The sequence below is a fragment of the Crinia signifera genome, chromosome 1 (genome assembly GCF_055691185.1).
Source record: "Crinia signifera chromosome 1, ASM5569118v1, whole genome shotgun sequence".
NCBI classification, from domain to species: domain Eukaryota; kingdom Metazoa; phylum Chordata; class Amphibia; order Anura; family Myobatrachidae; genus Crinia; species Crinia signifera.
In genome coordinates this window covers 143792788-143811610 of record NC_139217.1, presented here as the reverse complement: position 1 = coordinate 143811610, position 18823 = coordinate 143792788, and the positions used below count along the sequence as shown (strand labels likewise).

At 43.1% G+C, this 18823-nt stretch overlaps 1 protein-coding gene across 1 annotated transcript; it reads right to left on the bottom strand.

The window, feature by feature from the left end:
- Nucleotides 1–6302: 6302 nt before the first annotated feature.
- On the bottom strand, nucleotides 6303–12980 carry MAD2L1 (mitotic arrest deficient 2 like 1). Its single transcript, XM_083157396.1, has 5 exons — nucleotides 12763–12980; nucleotides 12101–12247; nucleotides 9142–9262; nucleotides 7427–7530; nucleotides 6303–7046 (listed from the first exon to the last, which is right to left on the bottom strand). Exons 1-5 carry the CDS (start codon nucleotides 12830–12832, stop codon nucleotides 6877–6879), a joined length of 612 nt encoding a protein of 203 aa, XP_083013522.1. The 5' UTR covers nucleotides 12833–12980; the 3' UTR covers nucleotides 6303–6876.
- Between the last annotated feature and the right edge of the window lie 5843 nt (nucleotides 12981–18823).

Below are 18823 nucleotides of genomic sequence, written 5' to 3'. Positions count from 1 at the left end.
CTGTCTCCACCATGTCACTAGACACAGTAAAGAAAATATATGGCCCCTGTGCATGCTCAGTAGTGATCTCGTGGCCATCTTGGGAGAAGACATGAAGCCTCCATGAAGGACAGGAAGACTGGAGTGTGCGCAGTAGCAAAGTAGCATGCCCCTTTTCAACAAGAGAGCTAGTATTTTATTTTACCATACATACACTGCAACAGAGCATGTAAAGAAAGGCGGCACAAATTAACACCTTTTCGCTATATGCTTGCAACTGCTCCAAGTCGCATGACATCCCCCTTGAACCGCCTGGCAGCTTCCCTGCTGGCAGGATCACATATTTAATGTATTATTATTTATTAACAGTTAATTATATAGTGCATACATATTCCGCAGCGTTTTATATAGAGTATTTGAAGATTCACATCAGTCCCTGCCCCAGTGAAGCTTACAATCTATATTACCTAGCACATGTACGCACAGACATTCTAGGGTTAATTTTGTTGGGAGCCAAGTAGCCTACTAGTATATTTTTGGATTATGGGAGGAAACCAGAGTTACCAGAGGAAACCCAAGCAAGTACGGAGAGACTATACAAACTCAGCACAGTTAGGGCCATGGTGGGGATCAGTTGGAATCGGATGAAAAATGCCCAAATAGCACAAGTGTTTGGGCACCTTAAGGTGGCTTCAGTTTCATTACTTGGAATTCTTACTCAGAGTCTGCAGCATCAGAGAGTCCATCCTTAGTGTCATTAATGGAGAACAGTCTATTTATTGGTCAGAGATTGACATGATTAAGGAGATGTAAGAGGATCAGGAGAACAGATCCCACATAAACAATCTCTGGACCCAAAACATCATAGAGTCTATATCAGGTTCTACCTGTAGCCTTTCCACATTAACCTGTGCAAACACATTTTACTAAACTTGGCTCACAGTTAGTTGCCAATAGAGCCCTCTGTGCAGTTATACCAAGGAAAACCTGATCGCAGGACAAATTTGTTCTCAAAATAGGTAAAACCATGTGCATTGCAGGTGGGGCAATTGTAACATGTGCAGAGATAGATTTGGGTGGGGTGTGTACAAACTAAAATCTATATTGCAGTATAAAAGTAAAGCAGCCAGTATTTACTCTGCACAGAAACAATGTAACTCACCCAAACCTAAGTCTCTCTATCTCTGTACATATTACATTTGCCCTACCTGCAGTGCACATGGTTTTGCCCATTTTGAGAAAAAATGTCTTGTGATCAGGTCTGAATTAGGCCCTATACCCCACAGGGTACCATCCCCAACTTCCCCTTCGCTCCATCAATTGTTTTCTGTGCATGTAGATATGCATATGTTCATGTGTGTGCATGTATACAGTGGCACTCTTCATCATTTACCTATTACATTAATCTCCCTCTAAGTCCCAAGAAAGGACAATACTTTAAAAAATCATCCTGCTCTATTAACTGCTTGTACAGGGTCAATTTATTACCTCAGACATAGACCACTCCATTCTGCAAAAATTTGACTCCTGAAAATTGAACACTTTGTTCGATCACCTTCAGAAACAGACCCTAGAAACACCTGGGAAATCCTATAAGAACATACTCATGTATTTGTGCCCCATCAATCATAACTTTTAAACATTAGCCCCAATGGTGATTATAATAATTTGATTTATATAGCACTATTTCTCCAATAGGAATCGAGGCATTTAACAGACAGAATAAATGTAATACATTACAGAACAATGAAGTAAACAGGAAAGTCTTGTTTCTGAAGGATTTTAGAGTGGGGGCCTCTCAAAATGTGCGGTGAACGGAGTTCCAGAGTTGGAGCCATATGACCAAAAGCTTGACCCCCAGATAAATTACAGGAGATCCTAGGTACTGCTAAAAGTCCTTCATCTACAGATCGCAGTACTTGGCAGGGACAGCAGGGAATCAAAAGCTGCTTCAGGTTCCTATGGCCTTATTCTAGTTCACTCTGACAAAATCCTTCTTAGATGGACAAAACCATGTGCACTGCAGGTGGGGCAGATGTTACTTGTGCAGGGAGAATTAGATTATGGTGCGGTTTTACTTCAAAGTGAGATCTACATTGCAGTGTAAAAATAAAGCAGTCAGTATTTATCCTGCACAGAAACAAAATAACTCACCCAAATCTAATTCTCTCTGCACAAGTTACATCTGCCCCTCCTGCAGTGCACATGGTTTTATCCATCTAAGAAGGATTTTGTCAGAAAGAGTGAACTAGAATAAGGCCCCTTGTGCCTCAGTCATGTGGGGCTTTAAAACTCAGTAATGCTCCTTTATACACCGAGGAAAAAACCCGGCCAATTCAACAGCTTGTTACAGTCTGAGGGGAGAAAGCGCTGGCTGCCTATGGAAGAGAACAGTGATGGATGGTTGCTGGATATTTTCCATGGTAGAGAAAATACCTTCACATCAAGACAAGTGAAGAACACACTCCAGTAGGTAGGCATATCATAATCCAAGAGAATACTTTACAAGAGCAGATGAAAAATGGTAACCGCAACTTGCAATCAATTCATGAAACCTCATTAGAAAGGCATGTACAGAAAGCAAGGTTAATCGCACAGGAAAAATATATATTGGAAATTGATATCTAGTGACCCCTCAAATAATCATATTGTACATATGGATCATCATGGCAAGGGTGTGCTATCCCGGGACATGAGATTAAGGCAAGGGACAAATTCTTGGAAAGCAAGAGTGAGAATGTCGCTTTGTGATGCACCAAAAAGGAGAGAATTTAAAATGTAACCTTTATTTATTATTTTCTAAGACCTCTGGCGAGAATAAAAAAAGACACAATACATACATTAAACATAGACACATAAAAAAAGGATAATGATATCCTTGTTTCCGTAGGGTCCCACTTAACATTAAATATATAAAAAATAAAATTGTGATCACTTTAATTGTGTTGGTGCATTTTGGTGGATAAAACTGGTTAATACGGATATTCACAGTTATCAGTACTTTATTACTTCTGTTTATTAGCAGTATCACTGTGAGTGCCTACTGTAATTCATAGAACATGCAAGAACCAACTGAATCTGGGGTGAGAATAACCAGCAATAAATGGTCCCACACAACTGAGCGGTATTATTATTAGAGTGGCAAAAACATTCGCTCCCAAATCTGTTAGAAGTGTGCCCGATAAAGTATCTGAGCCCTACCTGGGGCTAAGCTATGTGAATTGCCACTGGTGTGTATGAGGCAGATCACAGTAAGTGGTTAGCTGAGTGCTGTTGGTCCGGTCTGTCAGCCGGGACAGCGGAGCTCGCACCCTGATCAAAAGTTTACATACACCAGTTCTCAATATTGCCCCCTTTAACATCAGTTCTCAATATTGCCCCCTTTAACATCAATGACAGCTTGAAGTCTTTTGTGGTAGTTGTGGATGAGGCGCTTTATTTTCTCAGATGGTAACGCTGACCATTCTTCTTGGTAAAAAGCATCCAGTTCCTGTAAATTCTTGGGCTGTCTTGCATGAACCGCACGATCTCCCCAGAGTGGCTCAATGATATTGAGGTCAGGAGACTGAGATGACCACTCCAGAACCTTCACTTTATTCTGCTGTAGCCAATGACAGGTTGACTTGACTCATTGTCATGTTGAAACAGCCAAGTACGTCCCATGTGCAGCGTCCGAGCTGATGACTGCGAATTTTCCGACAACATGTTGCATTCATCTTGCCATCAATTTTGACTAAGTTTCCAGTGCCTTTGTAGCTCACACATCCACAAAACATCAGCAATCCACCTCAGTGTTTCACAGTAGGAATGGTGTACCTTTCATCATAGGCCTTGTTGACTCCTCTCCCAATGTAACGTTAACGTTTGTGGCCATTAAGTTAAATTTTGGTCTCATCACTCCAAATGACTTTGTTCCAGAAGTTTTGAGGCTTGTCTCTGTGCTGTTTGGAGTATTGTAAGCGGGATCCTTTTTGGCATTTGCCTAGTAATGGCTTTCTTCTGGCGACTCGACCATGCAGCCCATTTTTCTTCAAACGCCTCCTTATTGTGCATCTTGAAACAACTACACCACTTTTTTTCCCCCAGAGTCCTGCATTTCAGCTGAAGTTATTTGTGGATTTTTTTTTCCCACCCTGAACAATTTTCCTGGCAGGTGTTTTTGTTGGTCTTTACTGGCAGGTGTTTTTGTTGATCTACCTATGGGTCTTCAACCTGTGGCCCTCCAGATGTTGTGAAACTACATGTTCCAACATGCATTGCCACATTTTTTCCTATAAGAGCACACCAAAAAACCTCAGGGCATGCTGGGACATGTAGTTCCACAACATCTGGAGGGCCACAGGTTGAAAACCTGTGGTCTATATGATTGTGATTTGGTTTTCACAGAATCCCTCATTTCCCACTTCTTAATTAGAGTTTGAACACTGCTGATTGGCATTCTCAATTGCTTGGATATCTTTTTTTTCCTGTTTTTTTATACAGTTTAATTACCTTTTCCCGCAGATCCTTTGACAACTCTTTCAGCTCAGGATCCAGACACGTCAGTGCAGCACTGGATGAAAGATGCAAGGATCTTTCAGGAGACCAGAAACTCACTGACCTTTTATACACACACACACACACACACACACACACACACACACACTGATTACAAGCAAACAGATCACAGGTGATGATGGTTACCTTAATTACCTTGACAATAAATGGCTTCACCCAACCACTAACCATGAGTGAAAGAAAAGTTTGATAGTTATTCATATTCTTTGACAAATGGACAGAAAATCATAAATGCTGCTAGAGTATGTAAACTTATTAGCACAACTGATAAGATATAAATATCTCTCAAGATTGGGGATGGGCTTTAAATCCATCAAATAGCTGCCCCAGTCCGTGAATAATTGTATTTGTTTGGTGTATATAGTTTGTTACAAATTATTTTTGAATGAACTCATTGGGCGGTATTCAATGAGCCAGAATCGCCAAGTTTTATGGCGATTCTGTGTTTTTTTCATGTGTGCCGGCGATTTTATGAGCTGTATAAGCGAATCACCCTATTCAATGACCTATAATCGCTGTTGAGGACCGGTGAATGAAGCACCAATCGCCAAATGTAATTCTCTAAAAATCGCCGTTTTTAGTCTATAGGATTTTGCATGGGGAATCGACGGTAGTCGAGGGGAATCGCCAAAAGTGTATTCAATGTGAAGTTGGCGATTCCTTTTTCTTGTTACATATCGCCGTTCCTCACCGAGTGTCCCTCGTCATTTTTTTCTGGTGAACTTTGATAGGAACATGTCAAATAATTGGTTTTAAGTGTTCTATTTAACTGTGCAAGTGTAATGTATTATTATTTGCTGCCCTTGTGTGATGTGATGGTCGTAGAAGTGCTATACAAATATATATTTAATTTTTTGAGGTATTTTTTTTTTCTCCCACAAAGCACTGTTCTTACCCATGGTGCACCTCACTTACCCATGATTCTCCTCCCCACCTCACTCCTTCGTTTGCCCTTTGTGCAGATTACCCCGATTTTGCCGTCTGCAGTATTGGAAGCGTTTATTCAGGGTAATTTGCATTTCTCTTGCATTTCACTGCATTTTTTTAAACACTGACGACATTACTGACGCTGTTTTGGGAAACGCAGGGTTGGCTGAGAATCGCCGTTAGGGCCGGCGATTCTCAGCCACGTTGAATAGGGTGACTCGGCGACTCCACACGAATCCCCATGCATGGCGATTGGCAGCAAAAAACCGGCGATTGGCTGGCGAATGAAAAAACTGAATCGCTGTGACAAACGATTCAGCTCATTGAATACCGCCCATTGTGACTATAGTTCTGCTTTCATAACTTCTAAAAAGTAGAGCAATATCACTCATTTTAGCCCTTCTGTGCAAGATTGCTCATTATATTGCTCAGTGTGTATGCCCTGCCCAACATCCGATACTTGCTCCCATGGGTCATTAATAACCCCCCTCTGTCTGTGCATGTTGTGAAGAGTGAGCGGAATGTTAAACAAGTGCCATGCACAGAATGCCGCTTCCCCCCCATCCTGCTGTGTAAGGACCATAAGCTTTGATATGCTTTCACTATAGCATTCTATTAAATAAATACTTTTATCTTCTGATGAAAGATTTCACTGGCCAGTCTGTCACTCTCTAGCTGTTGTAAAACTACAAGTTCAAGCACACTCTCCCTGAGAATGCATGGCCGCTTATGTAGTTTCACAACTGGATAGGCACTGTACCCAAGCCTGACTTAAATCGCCACATCATGTAAGTCCGTTGTAAAACCTACTTTGCTTGTTCCTAAGTAAATACATAAAGCCATGTTTACACTTTATTTAATAAAATTTTTTTTTACAAATCAGATAAACATTTACAGCAGGGATGAGGAACCTTCCACTATCCAGCTGTTGTGGAACTCCACATCCCAGCATGCCTTGTTACAGTTTGGCTATGTAGCCACACTACAACTGTTACGGGGCATGCTGGGATGTGTAGTTCAACAGCTGGAGGGCCGAAGTTTCCCCAACCCTGATTTACAGAATAAGTGAAACTGAGGTGCCGAGTTAGTTTACAGCCACCACAGTACGTATAAATAAAATATGTATACAATAAATGGGACTAGAATGAAATGCTTTGTGTTATTTCCTATCCAGTAAGCAGCCGAATCAGAACACTAATTTTCACACTTGAATCACATAAAAAACACTAGTACATACTATACAACCATAAAAAAAGGCCCACCGAACCCACAACAGATCTACAAAATCCCAGCTCTAGGGAAAGCATATTAAAAGCTGCAGATAAAACCGCCATTGAAATTTGCATTGTAGGAAGAGGGTGAAAAAAAAAAAAAAAAGCAGCTTTCTGTGCGCCAATGAAATATCAGTCACTGTTAACAGTCTATCTTTTTGTATGCCACCATGCTGTTTACTTTGTGGATAGTAGTAGTGAATGAACGCAGACGGACTTCTTCAGAGTTTGAAACAAACTGGGGCCCAGACTCCTCCCACTTTTCTGGTACTTCCAAGTCTTTATCGGTGTAGATCAGTAAATCAAACGCACCTGTAGTTTTTGTATAAAACAAAAATTAGCATTCACGCTATATATCTTATTTTGGTGTACTGGGAACAAAGTCTAAAAGGTGCAAAGAGTAAAGAACAAGAAGATAAAATTAATTATAATGGAGTTGCTTTATGAGAATTCTATTGGCCAGTAAAATTCATCATTAGCCGGAGTGCAATGAACAAAATCAGAGGGATGGGGAATATTTGTCTAAGCTTGTGTGTCAGATGATTTAGTCAATAGATTCTTATATTAAACAATGGGCTAGAAGAATGTTTCTTTTATGTAATTATCTTTCTATAGAAAAAAATAGGGAGGGAGGCAATATAATATATTATAATGGCTTACAAACACTAATTTTGGTTTTGTAGACTACTTACAGGCGGTTTCCAATAATGGAAGAAAGGTTACGGTGGCAGTGATTTGTCGGATAACTGATCGGATTTCTTCTTGAATAACCTTTGGCGACTTGTCCCTGACAATGCTGGAATATTGCATACAAACATTAACCAAGACTTCAGCATAGTGATAGGATGTCCCCCATGCAATAAAATGCTACATTATTACCCACCCCCTCCTTACTGCATTGCAGATAACATTTTTTTTTTTTTTTTAAACATCATCTTTCTACATTAAACAATAGTGGTCAAAAAAAGGTTTCAAACTTACTAGCCGTTGTGACATCACCAGACCATTCACATTGTAAAAACCCTTAAAGAACAGAACAAGTCTTCCAAAATTATGTTGTTAGACCAGTAATTTGCTGGGTCATTGATAATTATTTATATATTCCCTTTTGTCTCTAAGGGGGGTATTCAATCTGGGGGTCACGGCTGTCGACCGAGAACATGCTCTGCTCGACCGAGAACATGCAGGCGGGATTCAATGTCCCGTCTGAAGTGGGACGAGAAGGGGGCGTGGTCGGGAAGATGCGAGCTGCAGCCGGCAGCTCGTCACTTCCCGGCAGAGCGAGCCCGACTGCTTGTGAAATCGGGCTTGTTCTGCCGAGCTCCCCTGTTCAATGCTGTTGGGAAAGACAGCATTGAATAGGGCCCGGCGGCCATCTCCCCCCTCAGGAGATGGTCGCTGGGGATTGAATACCCCCCCTAAGTGTTCTCTCTAGCCTCATGTCTCGGCCCAACTGTCTTTACAGCCTTCCAAACTTTTATCTTCCCCAGTGTCATGTACCCAATGTCTTTCATCTACAACCCCCCACATTCTTGTTATGTTAAACTCCTGTATCATCTGTCCCCCAACCACATCATATACCTTTCATATTGCAATGCTGAGTCAGACACAGGATCTCGATCCCGGGTTAGGCACTTACACATTAAATCCAGGTCGAATTGCTGGGTTAGTCGGCCCAGGTTACAAACTTTGGCGCTTTCATATTGCACATCAACCCAGGTGGTTGACACGTCTCCAAGCCAGCAATTAATCGGGAGCCCCCCCCCCCCCCCCAACACTAGGTGCACTTACTCAGTAAAGCACGTCACCCAATACCTTAATAATCGGTCCACTACAAAACACACGGCACTTAAGACACATTTTCTTATATATTAATTCTCAGTAATGCGACTATTTGCCTACCCTACAGTATCTTGGGTACTTATGTATTAGCAGGGCACCCATTACGTAGTGGTGTATTGAGAATACCAATACACCACTATGCTGGCTATGTAAACTACGTAAGTTACGTAAACTACGTAACTTACGTAAACTACGTAACTGGAGCTGTGCTAATACACAATGGTTTATATCCCCACTATCCATGTGAAAAGCATGTGATGCTCCCTCAGCGGCAGTACGTTGAATTACACCCAGGACGCGTCTCCCCCCGGCCGAGAGCACAGGACGCGTCGTCCCCCACCGCCTGGTGCTGCTGTCAGCCCGGTGCTGGCGGTATCTCCCCCCTCCGCCCGGCCGCTGCTCAAGCCCCGCCGCCTGCCCTTCAGCCCACCGTAAGTATAAAGGCAGGCACATATTAGCAGGGCGCCCGGCTATGCTACGCTGACAATGTAGCCTAAGGTACATTGTCAGCGTACCGTAGCCGGGCGCCCTGCTAATACATAAGTACTGTATCTTGTTTCGTTACCTGTCATCTTTGACCGTTTTATCACACTCTATATCAAACTGCCAACGTTCAAGAATTTCATTGTTGTCAATACTGGAGATCACCACGACCAGTTTCTGGACCTGGCAATTGTACAGCCAATCTGCAAGAATGAGAATAAGTAAATGAATCAGCAACAAGTGCACATAAATCTCATGTGCAGCTAAAAAGGTAAAAATGTAGAGGGATGACATCAAATAACATTCATACAAATACGGAATAGGTAAGGACTACACCAAAGCGCTCAAAAGGTGCCATGGAAAGAAGCAAAATCAGTGGCACCTTTTGAGCGTTTTCCTGTAGTCTTGTTACTTACCTATTCCAAATCTGCAATAATTATAAAGTTCTGAGTTAAAAGAACAATTAAAGTTTATGTACGTTTTGAAGTGGTGTGAATCCTTGCAATAGTTGACAAACATCCATATATGAAACCCTTTCTGAAAGCACTAGTCATTTCACTACTGTGGCAATGTTAGGATTTAGCAATGGTTAATACAAAAGCTTGATATACAGATAACTTAATGAGTAATTTTTCAAATGTAATTTATCTACCTATAATTGAGATCCAGTAAAACCCTTTATCAACCCAGGTTATTGCAGTGTTAACCTGGCTTGGTCTGCGGTGTGAAAGTGCCACAGACATTTCCCGGGTAAGCTACCCAGCCTTTTAACCCTGGTCACCATAGGAGAGAGGATAGACTCTACTATATTGACATAACTATGTTAGTGTTAGCACACCCCTGAAGACATCACAGATTACGGTCTTAAAGCATAAATAAACAGGGGCCTCATCTTCAGATCATTGGTTTCAGTATATGACTCCTGTGCAACTACACAAACTAACCCTTGTCACGACCAGGGTTGAACATGGCTGTGACTTGGGTTGCTGTGCAACGTGAACGGGTAACCCTGGTCCCGCTCATACTATGGAGGTGGCAGTACGCCTCCCCAGATGATGTGAGATGCTCTACCCCACAGGTCTTCAACCTGTGGCCCTCCAGATGTTGTGGAACTACATGTCCCAGCATGCCCTGACAGTTTTGGCATGCTCTTATAGAAATAAATGTGGCAATGCATGTTGGAACATGTAGTTTCACAACATCTGGGGGGGCCATAGGTTGAAGACCCATGCTCTACCCCCTTCTGACATCAGCGACCTGGGACGGACCTATGTCCAAACCCATGAATGCAGCCTGGCATTTGCAGCGCGAAAGGGGTATTGGCCTATTCCCTATACATGTTTTCAAAATGGCTGTTTCTGGACTCTTTTTCCCTTGGAAGTGTAAAGTTTTGCTTCATGCATTTTAGATTTTACTACATGGGGATTATAAAGATATTAATTGTATTACACTATAGGGGGGGGGGGTCGACAATTCCGTTTTGGATGATCGGTAACAATTACTGTTGCCATATTGTTTTAATCTTAGCAACAGTATCCCATCTTTTGTCTGCCTGGCAAAATCCAGACATGGCACAAAAGGTAATCTACCCTAAAAGCCCCCATCCACTAGTGCGATATGGCCAATTTTTATGTGATTTTGACTGCATTGCATTGACGGATCACATGAAAAGTGACACATTGCATTTATTTATTTAGTTTCTTCTATAGCGCAGCAAATTCCGTTGCGCTTTACAATAGTAGCCAGTGATCAAACAAACTGGGTAACAACAGACAGACTTGGAGGTAGGGGGGCCCTGCTGCAAGCTTACAATCTATAGGGATATAGGAGGGAAACACAAGGACAAGCACCAGTAATAGCATAGCAGTCCCACCAAGTTACAGGTCCAGAAGGGAAGCTATATAATACATAAGTGCCTCTGAGGGTTGTGTGTGTAGAACTTAAATATGATAGGCTTGCCTGAGGTGAGTTTTCAGGGAACACTTGAAAGTTTGGCGGCTAGCGGAGAGTCTTATTATGGAAGGGCATTCCATAGGATGGGAGCAGCCCGATGAAAGTCCTGTAATACTGAATGGGAGCTAGTGATCCGTGCAGAAGAGAGACGCAGATCTTGTGAAGAGCGGAGTGGTCGAGATGGGAGATAATTTGCGATAAGTAAAGAGATATATGCTGGTGCAGTATGGCTTATAGCTTTATATGCGAGTAGAAGTGTTTTATATTGAATACGGTAAGATACAGGCAACCAATGGAGGGACTGGCAGAGCAGATTAGCAGATGAGTGTCTTGCAAGGAAGATCAGCCTAGCAGCAGCATTTAAAATGGATTGCAGTGGAGAGAGTCTGTTCTTGGGAAGACCAGTTAGGAGACTATTGCAATAATCAATGCAGGATATGAGTGCATGGATAAGAGATTTAGTAGTGTCTTGTGTGCGATAGGGTCATATTTTGGATGTGTTTTTTTAGATGCATGTAACATGATTTGGAGACAGATTGAATGTGGGGAACAAAGGATAGTTCAGAGTCGAGGATGAACATTAAGCAACAAGCTTGTGGGGTAGGGTAGATTGTCGAGTTGTCAACAGCGATGGAGATATCAGGATTGCATGTAATTTTCCTGCGATTGCTATCTGGGGCACATTCCTGTGCGCCTCATATCAGTCACAGATACTATGGGCTGCCATGAATATTTGTCACAGCCTATAGCCCCTGCTAGGATCACAGACGATACATTGTATACAAAAAGGACTACATATAAAGTATCATATGCGATCCTATGGGTGAGTTGGCAGGGTATCGCATGCGATAACTTGCCCTACTCGGTGGGGGCCTTGAGAGTCCGCAAATACTTTTGTGAAAGATCATGGCACAAAGCATAGCTATTCAACAGGGCTACTGTATTCACCAGCAATTACATTCTTTCTAGTTATTGATCTTGCTATTGAGGAAAGCCGTAATCAAGGGAGTTATTTTGTATTCATTTACTTACAAGTGTAAACACAGCATCCAATAGTTCACCCAATACTATACTATGCAGTTTAATACCTTTTAACTGGTCCGCCACTGTATTCAAGTAGCTCTTCAGATCTGGATCTGTTGAGACCAGTAGGGTAAGCCCATATTTTTGTGCACGAGTGAAAGTCTCTGATGGATAAATCCCACGTTGATATAAAATACTATTGATGCCAAAATCTAAAGAGAAAAAGGTCTTGTAAAATAAACTTAGTAACTATTATTAACAAAACAACATTACAGTATCTTTATATTAAATTATTGAATAATTCCATGTAAAAACATGGCAGCAAACAACCTTTTAGGATATTGTATTGGATGACGGTTTCTGATTATTGACCTTCACTAGTAATGTTTTAACATTCAGAAAACAGCTCCGTAATTGGACAATATTACTGAGGGTTGCCATGAGTACTAGGTGATGTGGCTCTTAGCCTAAAGCACGGCTTGGAAAGAGTAGGGCATGCTGACACTTATGCTTCACAGACAGCAGAGGGGATATAACACAATGGGACACTTGTTCTAGGGACAGTTTAGCCCCGACCACCGCAAAGCAACTACTTATACTACTGGTCAGCGCCTCTGCAGTGACCGCCCCCTCCTCCTCCTAAACACACTGAAGGGCCACCGCGCCGTGACCCGCACAAACTAGCCTCTAAAACAATGCTAGGAAACCGCGCACTCCGTTCTCTCACAGAAAAACTCGGACACGATCTCCGCGCTGCCCTTCAGCGTGATGCCTTCCCGTGTCAGCTGGGCCGCCATCTCTCCCGCACACCCCTCTTGCTGCTGTGTGCTGTTACGCCGGATCCCACCTGAACCCAAGACAGAGGATGAACGCGACTCGCGCCTTCCGCTTCAAACCAGCGCCACGTGACCTGTAACAAGCCGCCTAGGCGCTCCACGATTGGCTGCCCGCGAGTAGGGAGATGATGACGAAGGAGCACTTGACGTTTGCATTCGACGCTTAGGCGGCCATAATTACTGAGGGCAATACAAGATAATTGCCAATAGTTCTTATTGCAACATCCTCTGAGGACAAACCAAGCCTGTGCTTTTTTTAGCTAGCTGGTTATATTTACTGGACAATAAATGATCATCACGTTATCAGCACGACCTGGAATACTATACTGTCCTGTAGAAAGCGGGACAGTTTGGAGGAATGCTATTTTTAGAGAATTGGCAGCACATGGTGTTCATTTGGTTTGCATCTTCAACATACCTCCCCAACTGATTTTGCAGGACCGTCCTATTTTGTGGGTATGGTCCCGCATCCCACTCTGGGCCGGTGATGGGGCAGTTAGGAGTACCCCTGCCCAGCACTGGTCTGCTAAGCAGAGTAGCGGTGAATAGACTATACTTGCCTACTTTTGAAAATTAGTTTCAGGGAGATTATAGTTGGTAGCAGGATTTTGCACAGCACCCCATTGAGGGCGTGTCATGCTGCCTTCACCCAAAGGGCGTGTCTAATTCCATATATGGAGAGATTGTGAAAAGAGATTGTGACTGTGGCACCTAGACGCATGGGTGTGTACTGCCACATCTGAGAGGAGTCTTTTAATATGACATACAGTAGCCAAATGTAGATGAGCCCTGAAGCAGTTAGTAAGAGCTACTATACTTGCTAAAGTGCTAGGAAATGGTGCTGATGATTCAGTATAAATGTATCTTTCTCTTATTCCTTTTTTCCCCAAAACATGTAACAGTGTAATGTGGGCTCGGTGAAATGAGGGAGATTGGTAGACTAACGAAGGAGAGAGGGAGATTGCGGCTATTTCAGGGAGTCTCCTGCAGAATGCAGGAGGGTAGGCAACTATGGAATAGACACTGTGCCCATACCCTCCTACATGACCCATTCCATTAGGTTCGCTGGGACATATGTATTAAGACTTAACAAGAGATAAAGTAGAGGGTGATAAAGATTGATAAATGACCAGCCAATCAACTCCTAACTGCCATTTCTCAAACACAGCCTGTAACATGACACTCAGAAGCTGATTGGCTGGTCCTGTGTCTCTTTTTATCACCCTCCACTTTAGCCATATCTCTCAACTGTCCCGATTTTCGCGCGACCGTCCTTTTTTTTAATTTACCGATCCCGCTCCAGGGCCAGCAGTGCCCCACTGCAGGGGGACAGGGCAGTTGGGAGTCCCCCAGTCACCCACTGCTCTGCTCAGCATGAGCACAGCATCTATTCACACAGGCAGAGGGGCTGGGATATGGCCAATTTGTTTAGCCAACCAACAAGTGCTGTTGGTTGGGCGGCTGGTCCGGTTCCGGGGTGAGGTGAGGTGAGGTAACCATACCTCTGACAAAGCTGCACTTGGATGCAGTGAAACATATCAGGTCCTGTATAACTATGGAGATTTATAGGAATGAACCTGTGGTGGCGCTATGCTGCCTGTAGAGTGTACTGACCCCTGATTATCACCCAATAATCAAAATACAACACAATATATACAAATGGGGTTTTCCAACCAACTGGCGCAGATAGAGTTGTAGTCTCTAGATCTTCCTGTATTTCCTCAAAGGTTTCTCGACCATATGGGGGAAATTTAGAAAGAAACAAGATGGTTAGGTCTGACCATCCCAAGGATTAATATATATGACACAATGGATATTTTGTAAACAGATGGGTAGGCGTACCCCACTTACGGCAAGAAGGGCAGCGTAAAGGCACGTAGCAGTTTCTTTTACTCTTCTTTTTCCTTTTCTCTTTTCTTCTTTCTTCTCTCTCTTTTCTCTCCTCCGGTGGTTTCTTCTCACGGTGTATAACTCAAGTATCGATGATAGACGTGGTGAAAAAAATACAATATATGGGTTTATATTTGATTGACTATGTGTTCATATAGATACATCCACACCCTGTGACTTGATCTATCGGTGAACAGGAAAAAGTGCTTAGGTCGTACCTTACTCACCAACAGTATAAGTAAGGCACACATATAAAGGTTTCTTTTTGTTCAAAGAGATTGTTTATCCATATGAAGGCCAATATTATATTGGCGTACCCCGACTCACGTGAAGAAATGTGCTTTATTACACGTAGCGTGTTCTTTGTCTTGTGGGACTCGACTTCAATCAATGGGTCGTATTTTTCTCAGGAAAAGTGTAAAAAGATATATGAAAGGAGATGTCAGGTAAGTGATAATGGAGCCGCCTTATACAGATATATCATCACCCTGTGACTTGATCTATCAGTGAGCAAGATAGGTGCCTGGGTCGTACCTTACTCACCAACAGTATAAGCAAGGTACACAAATAAAGGTTTCTTTTTTGTTCAGAGAGATCTATTCTTTCATGAGAAGACCAATAGTATATTGGCGTACCCCAACTCACGTGTGGAGCTGTATTTTCTTACACGTAGCGTGTTCTTTGTCTGATGGGACTCGACTTCAATCAAAGGGCCATATTTCTCTCAAGAACAATATAGTGAATATATATAATAAATAGGTGTCAGGTAAGTGGTAATAGAACCTCCTTTTATTGGAGGAAACAGTATAAGCGAGTGATTGGGTATTTATATTAACGTGACCAAAAGGTACTCATGTCGTACCCTGACTCACACGTGACTGTGCGGGATAACATTCATAAAGGTTTCTTTCTGTAAACAAGGGTTCCCTCCACCGTGGTTTCACCTTGTGTTTTAAAAAGGTAGGGAGTTATGTACCCAGGAAAGATGGGGTCTCTGAAAAGACTGTTTTAGCGTACCCAACTCACAATTGTGGGGGCGTTTCTCCACCCATAAAGGTATCTTTTTCTTTAAGGCAATCAGGATCTCTGATGCAGATAAGTGTATCCAAAATATTCCAAAAAGAGTCTCTTAAAATTATTTATTATACAGTAGAAAAATAGTAAAAATCCTTCATCCCAACAATGAAAGGATACCAAACATCAACTCTTAAGGACTCTCCACAATCAGTCCCAAGGAGGCCCAAACGACAGTACAAAAGTCCAAAAAAATAGAAAAATAAAAAATACAAAAATTCTTAAAAAAATTCTTTAAAATACATACAAAATCCAGAGAAGCGTCCAAAGGAAGGAATGATGGCTGCTCACTCTCCACAGAAATCTGTCAACGCGTTTCGGTGTGTGCAACACCTTTATCAAGACATTAGTAAGAGCTACTATACTTGCTAAAGTGCTAGGAAATGGTGCTGATGATTCAGTGTAAATGTATCTTTCTCTTATTCCTTTTTTCCCCAAAACATGTAACAGTGTAATGTGGGCTCGGTGAAATGAGGGAGATTGGTAGACTAACGAAGGAGAGAGGGAGATTGCGGCTATTTCAGGGAGTCTCCTGCAGAATGCAGGAGGGTAGGCAACTATGGAATAGACACTGTGCCCATACCCTCCTACATGACCCATTCCATTAGGTTCGCTGGGGCATATGTATTAAGACTTAACAAGAGATAAAGTAGAGGGTGATAAAGATTGATAAATGACCAGCCAATCAACTCCTAACTGCCATTTCTCAAACACAGCCTGTAACATGACACTCAGAAGCTGATTGGCTGGTCCTGTGTCTCTTTTTATCACCCTCCACTTTAGCCATATCTCTCAACTGTCCCGATTTTCGCGCGACCGTCCTTTTTTTTTATTTACCGATCCCGCTCCAGGGCCAGCAGTGCCCCACTGCAGGGGGACAGGGCAGTTGGGAGTCCCCCAGTCACCCACTGCTCTGCTCAGCATGAGCACAGCATCTATTCACACAGGCAGAGGGGCTGGGATATGGCCAATTTGTTTAGCCAACCAACAAGTGCTGTTGGTTGGGCGGCTGGTCCGGTTCCGGGGTGAGGTGAGGTAACCATACCTCTGACAAAGCTGCACTTGGATGCAGTGAAACATATCAGGTCCTGTACCTCTGACACCCTTCCAGCACTTTATTGCACCTCACCCCGGATCCGGACCAGCCGCCCAACCAACAGAACTTGTCCACCTCCTCCATCACCACCAAAGCAACACCTCCGGACTTCCTCCTCACCACCTTATGGAGAACACTTGCTTACATGCATCCTAAATGGAATAAAATCTCCTGGTGACTGCACTGTGGTAACTATAACCCATCTGCATTTGCAGAGACTGTCATATTGGTGGCCCCTCTGTGGGATTTTCATTTTCACTCATCCAACAATTACCCTATTGGAGTTACATGTGGACTATTGGCGGTATTCATAGGAACGGATCCTTGCCCCTACTGCATTGAGGTGTATTTGCAATTTTTCTTATGTGTTATTAAATTTGCATTTTAAATTGTTCATTGGTGTATTAGCGCTACTTTCTTGTATTTGAGGGGTTGCTCTACCCTCCTCCACTCGCTGCTTATATTTATTACTATTAATTGTAGAGATGTGCTGCGGCCACTTTTTGGGGTTTTGGTTTTAGATCTGGATCTCCCTTCGTGTTTTGGATCTGGAGTGGTTTTGGCAAAACCACCCTTGCGGGTTTTGGTTTTGGATCTGGATTTTTATGAAAAAATGCTAAAAATGGCTTAAATAACAGGGGCCTGTTTTTGGCCCTCAAGTATTATTAACCTCAATAACATTAGTTTCCACTAATTTCTAGTCAATTTTGATCACTTCACAGCTCACAAAATTGTTTTCATTTACTGTAGTTGGGCCAAAAGGTTATACCGAGGCAGCTGGATGACTAAGCTAAGCGACAGCAGTGGGCATCACATACATGTGGACCTTACACTTCCAACCTGGCACATCTTGGAAGCAGAGCAGCACTGCAGGGGCAGACAGGGTGGCAGTTTAATAAACTACCCCAAAAAAGAGAAATGCTCCAAAGAGCAAAAAATACAAAGAGGTGCAAGATGAAATTGTCCTTGGGCCCTCCCACCCTTATGTTTTTTTATGGACCATTGTAAAATGATATTTCTGCTTTGATTTAACATGGCCTCTAGGCCTTTGACCATCGGCCTTGTCATCATGAGTCTGACTGGTGGTAGCAGCTTCAGCACTTCTATCAGGTTGCCGATCTCCCACTATTTCCTCCTCCATCATCCTCCAAAAATTTGTTTTTATTTTATTTATTACTTTTATTTTTCTTATTTTACACTGGACACAGCCTGTCACACTGGACACTGCCCCTGGACACTGGATACTGCCCCTGGACAATGGACACAGCCTCTGGACACAGCCGTCACACTTGACAGTCTGCCCCTGGACACAGCCCCTGGACAATGGACACAGCCCCTGGACAATGGACACAGCCCCTGGACAATGGACGCAGCCCCTGTACACTGGACACAACCCCTGGACACAGCCCCTGGACAATGGACACAGCCCCTGTACACTGGACACAGGTCCTGTACACAGCCCCTGTATAGTGGACACAGCCCCTGTACACTGGACGCAACCCCTGGACACAGCCCCTGGACAATGGACACAGCCCCTGTACACTAGACACAATCCCTGTACACAGCCCCTGTACACTGGACACAGCCCCTGACACACTGGACACAGCCCCTTGTATAATGGACACTGCAGGCTGCAGCCCCTGTACACTGAGTGTACAGTCAGCAGCACTGCAGCCCCTGCGTGCACTGCAGACCCTAATTAAGTGTGAGCACTGCAGCACCTAGTTACAACAAAAAAATCAATCAAATTCAACACAGGGCACAGAGCACGGAGCACGGAGCACAGAGCACAGATCTCCCACCCTCTTCCCTCTCCTATAATGGAGTGAAGATGGCGGGGCGCGTGTGTGTCTTATATAACATCCCGATCCCGCGAGAATCCGACAGTGCGA

Excerpts from the sequence above, each read along its gene's own strand:
- MAD2L1 (XM_083157396.1), bottom strand. The coding sequence starts at position 12,832 with ATGGCGGCCCAGCTGACACGGGAAGGCATCACGCTGAAGGGCAGCGCG. Across the intron at positions 9,263-12,100 it reads AGTGGCGGACCAGTTAAAAG|ATTGGCTGTACAATTGCCAG; the intron begins GTATTAAACTGC and ends TCATTCTTGCAG. Across the intron at positions 7,531-9,141 it reads AAAACGGTCAAAGATGACAG|CATTGTCAGGGACAAGTCGC; the intron begins GTAACGAAACAA and ends GCAATATTCCAG.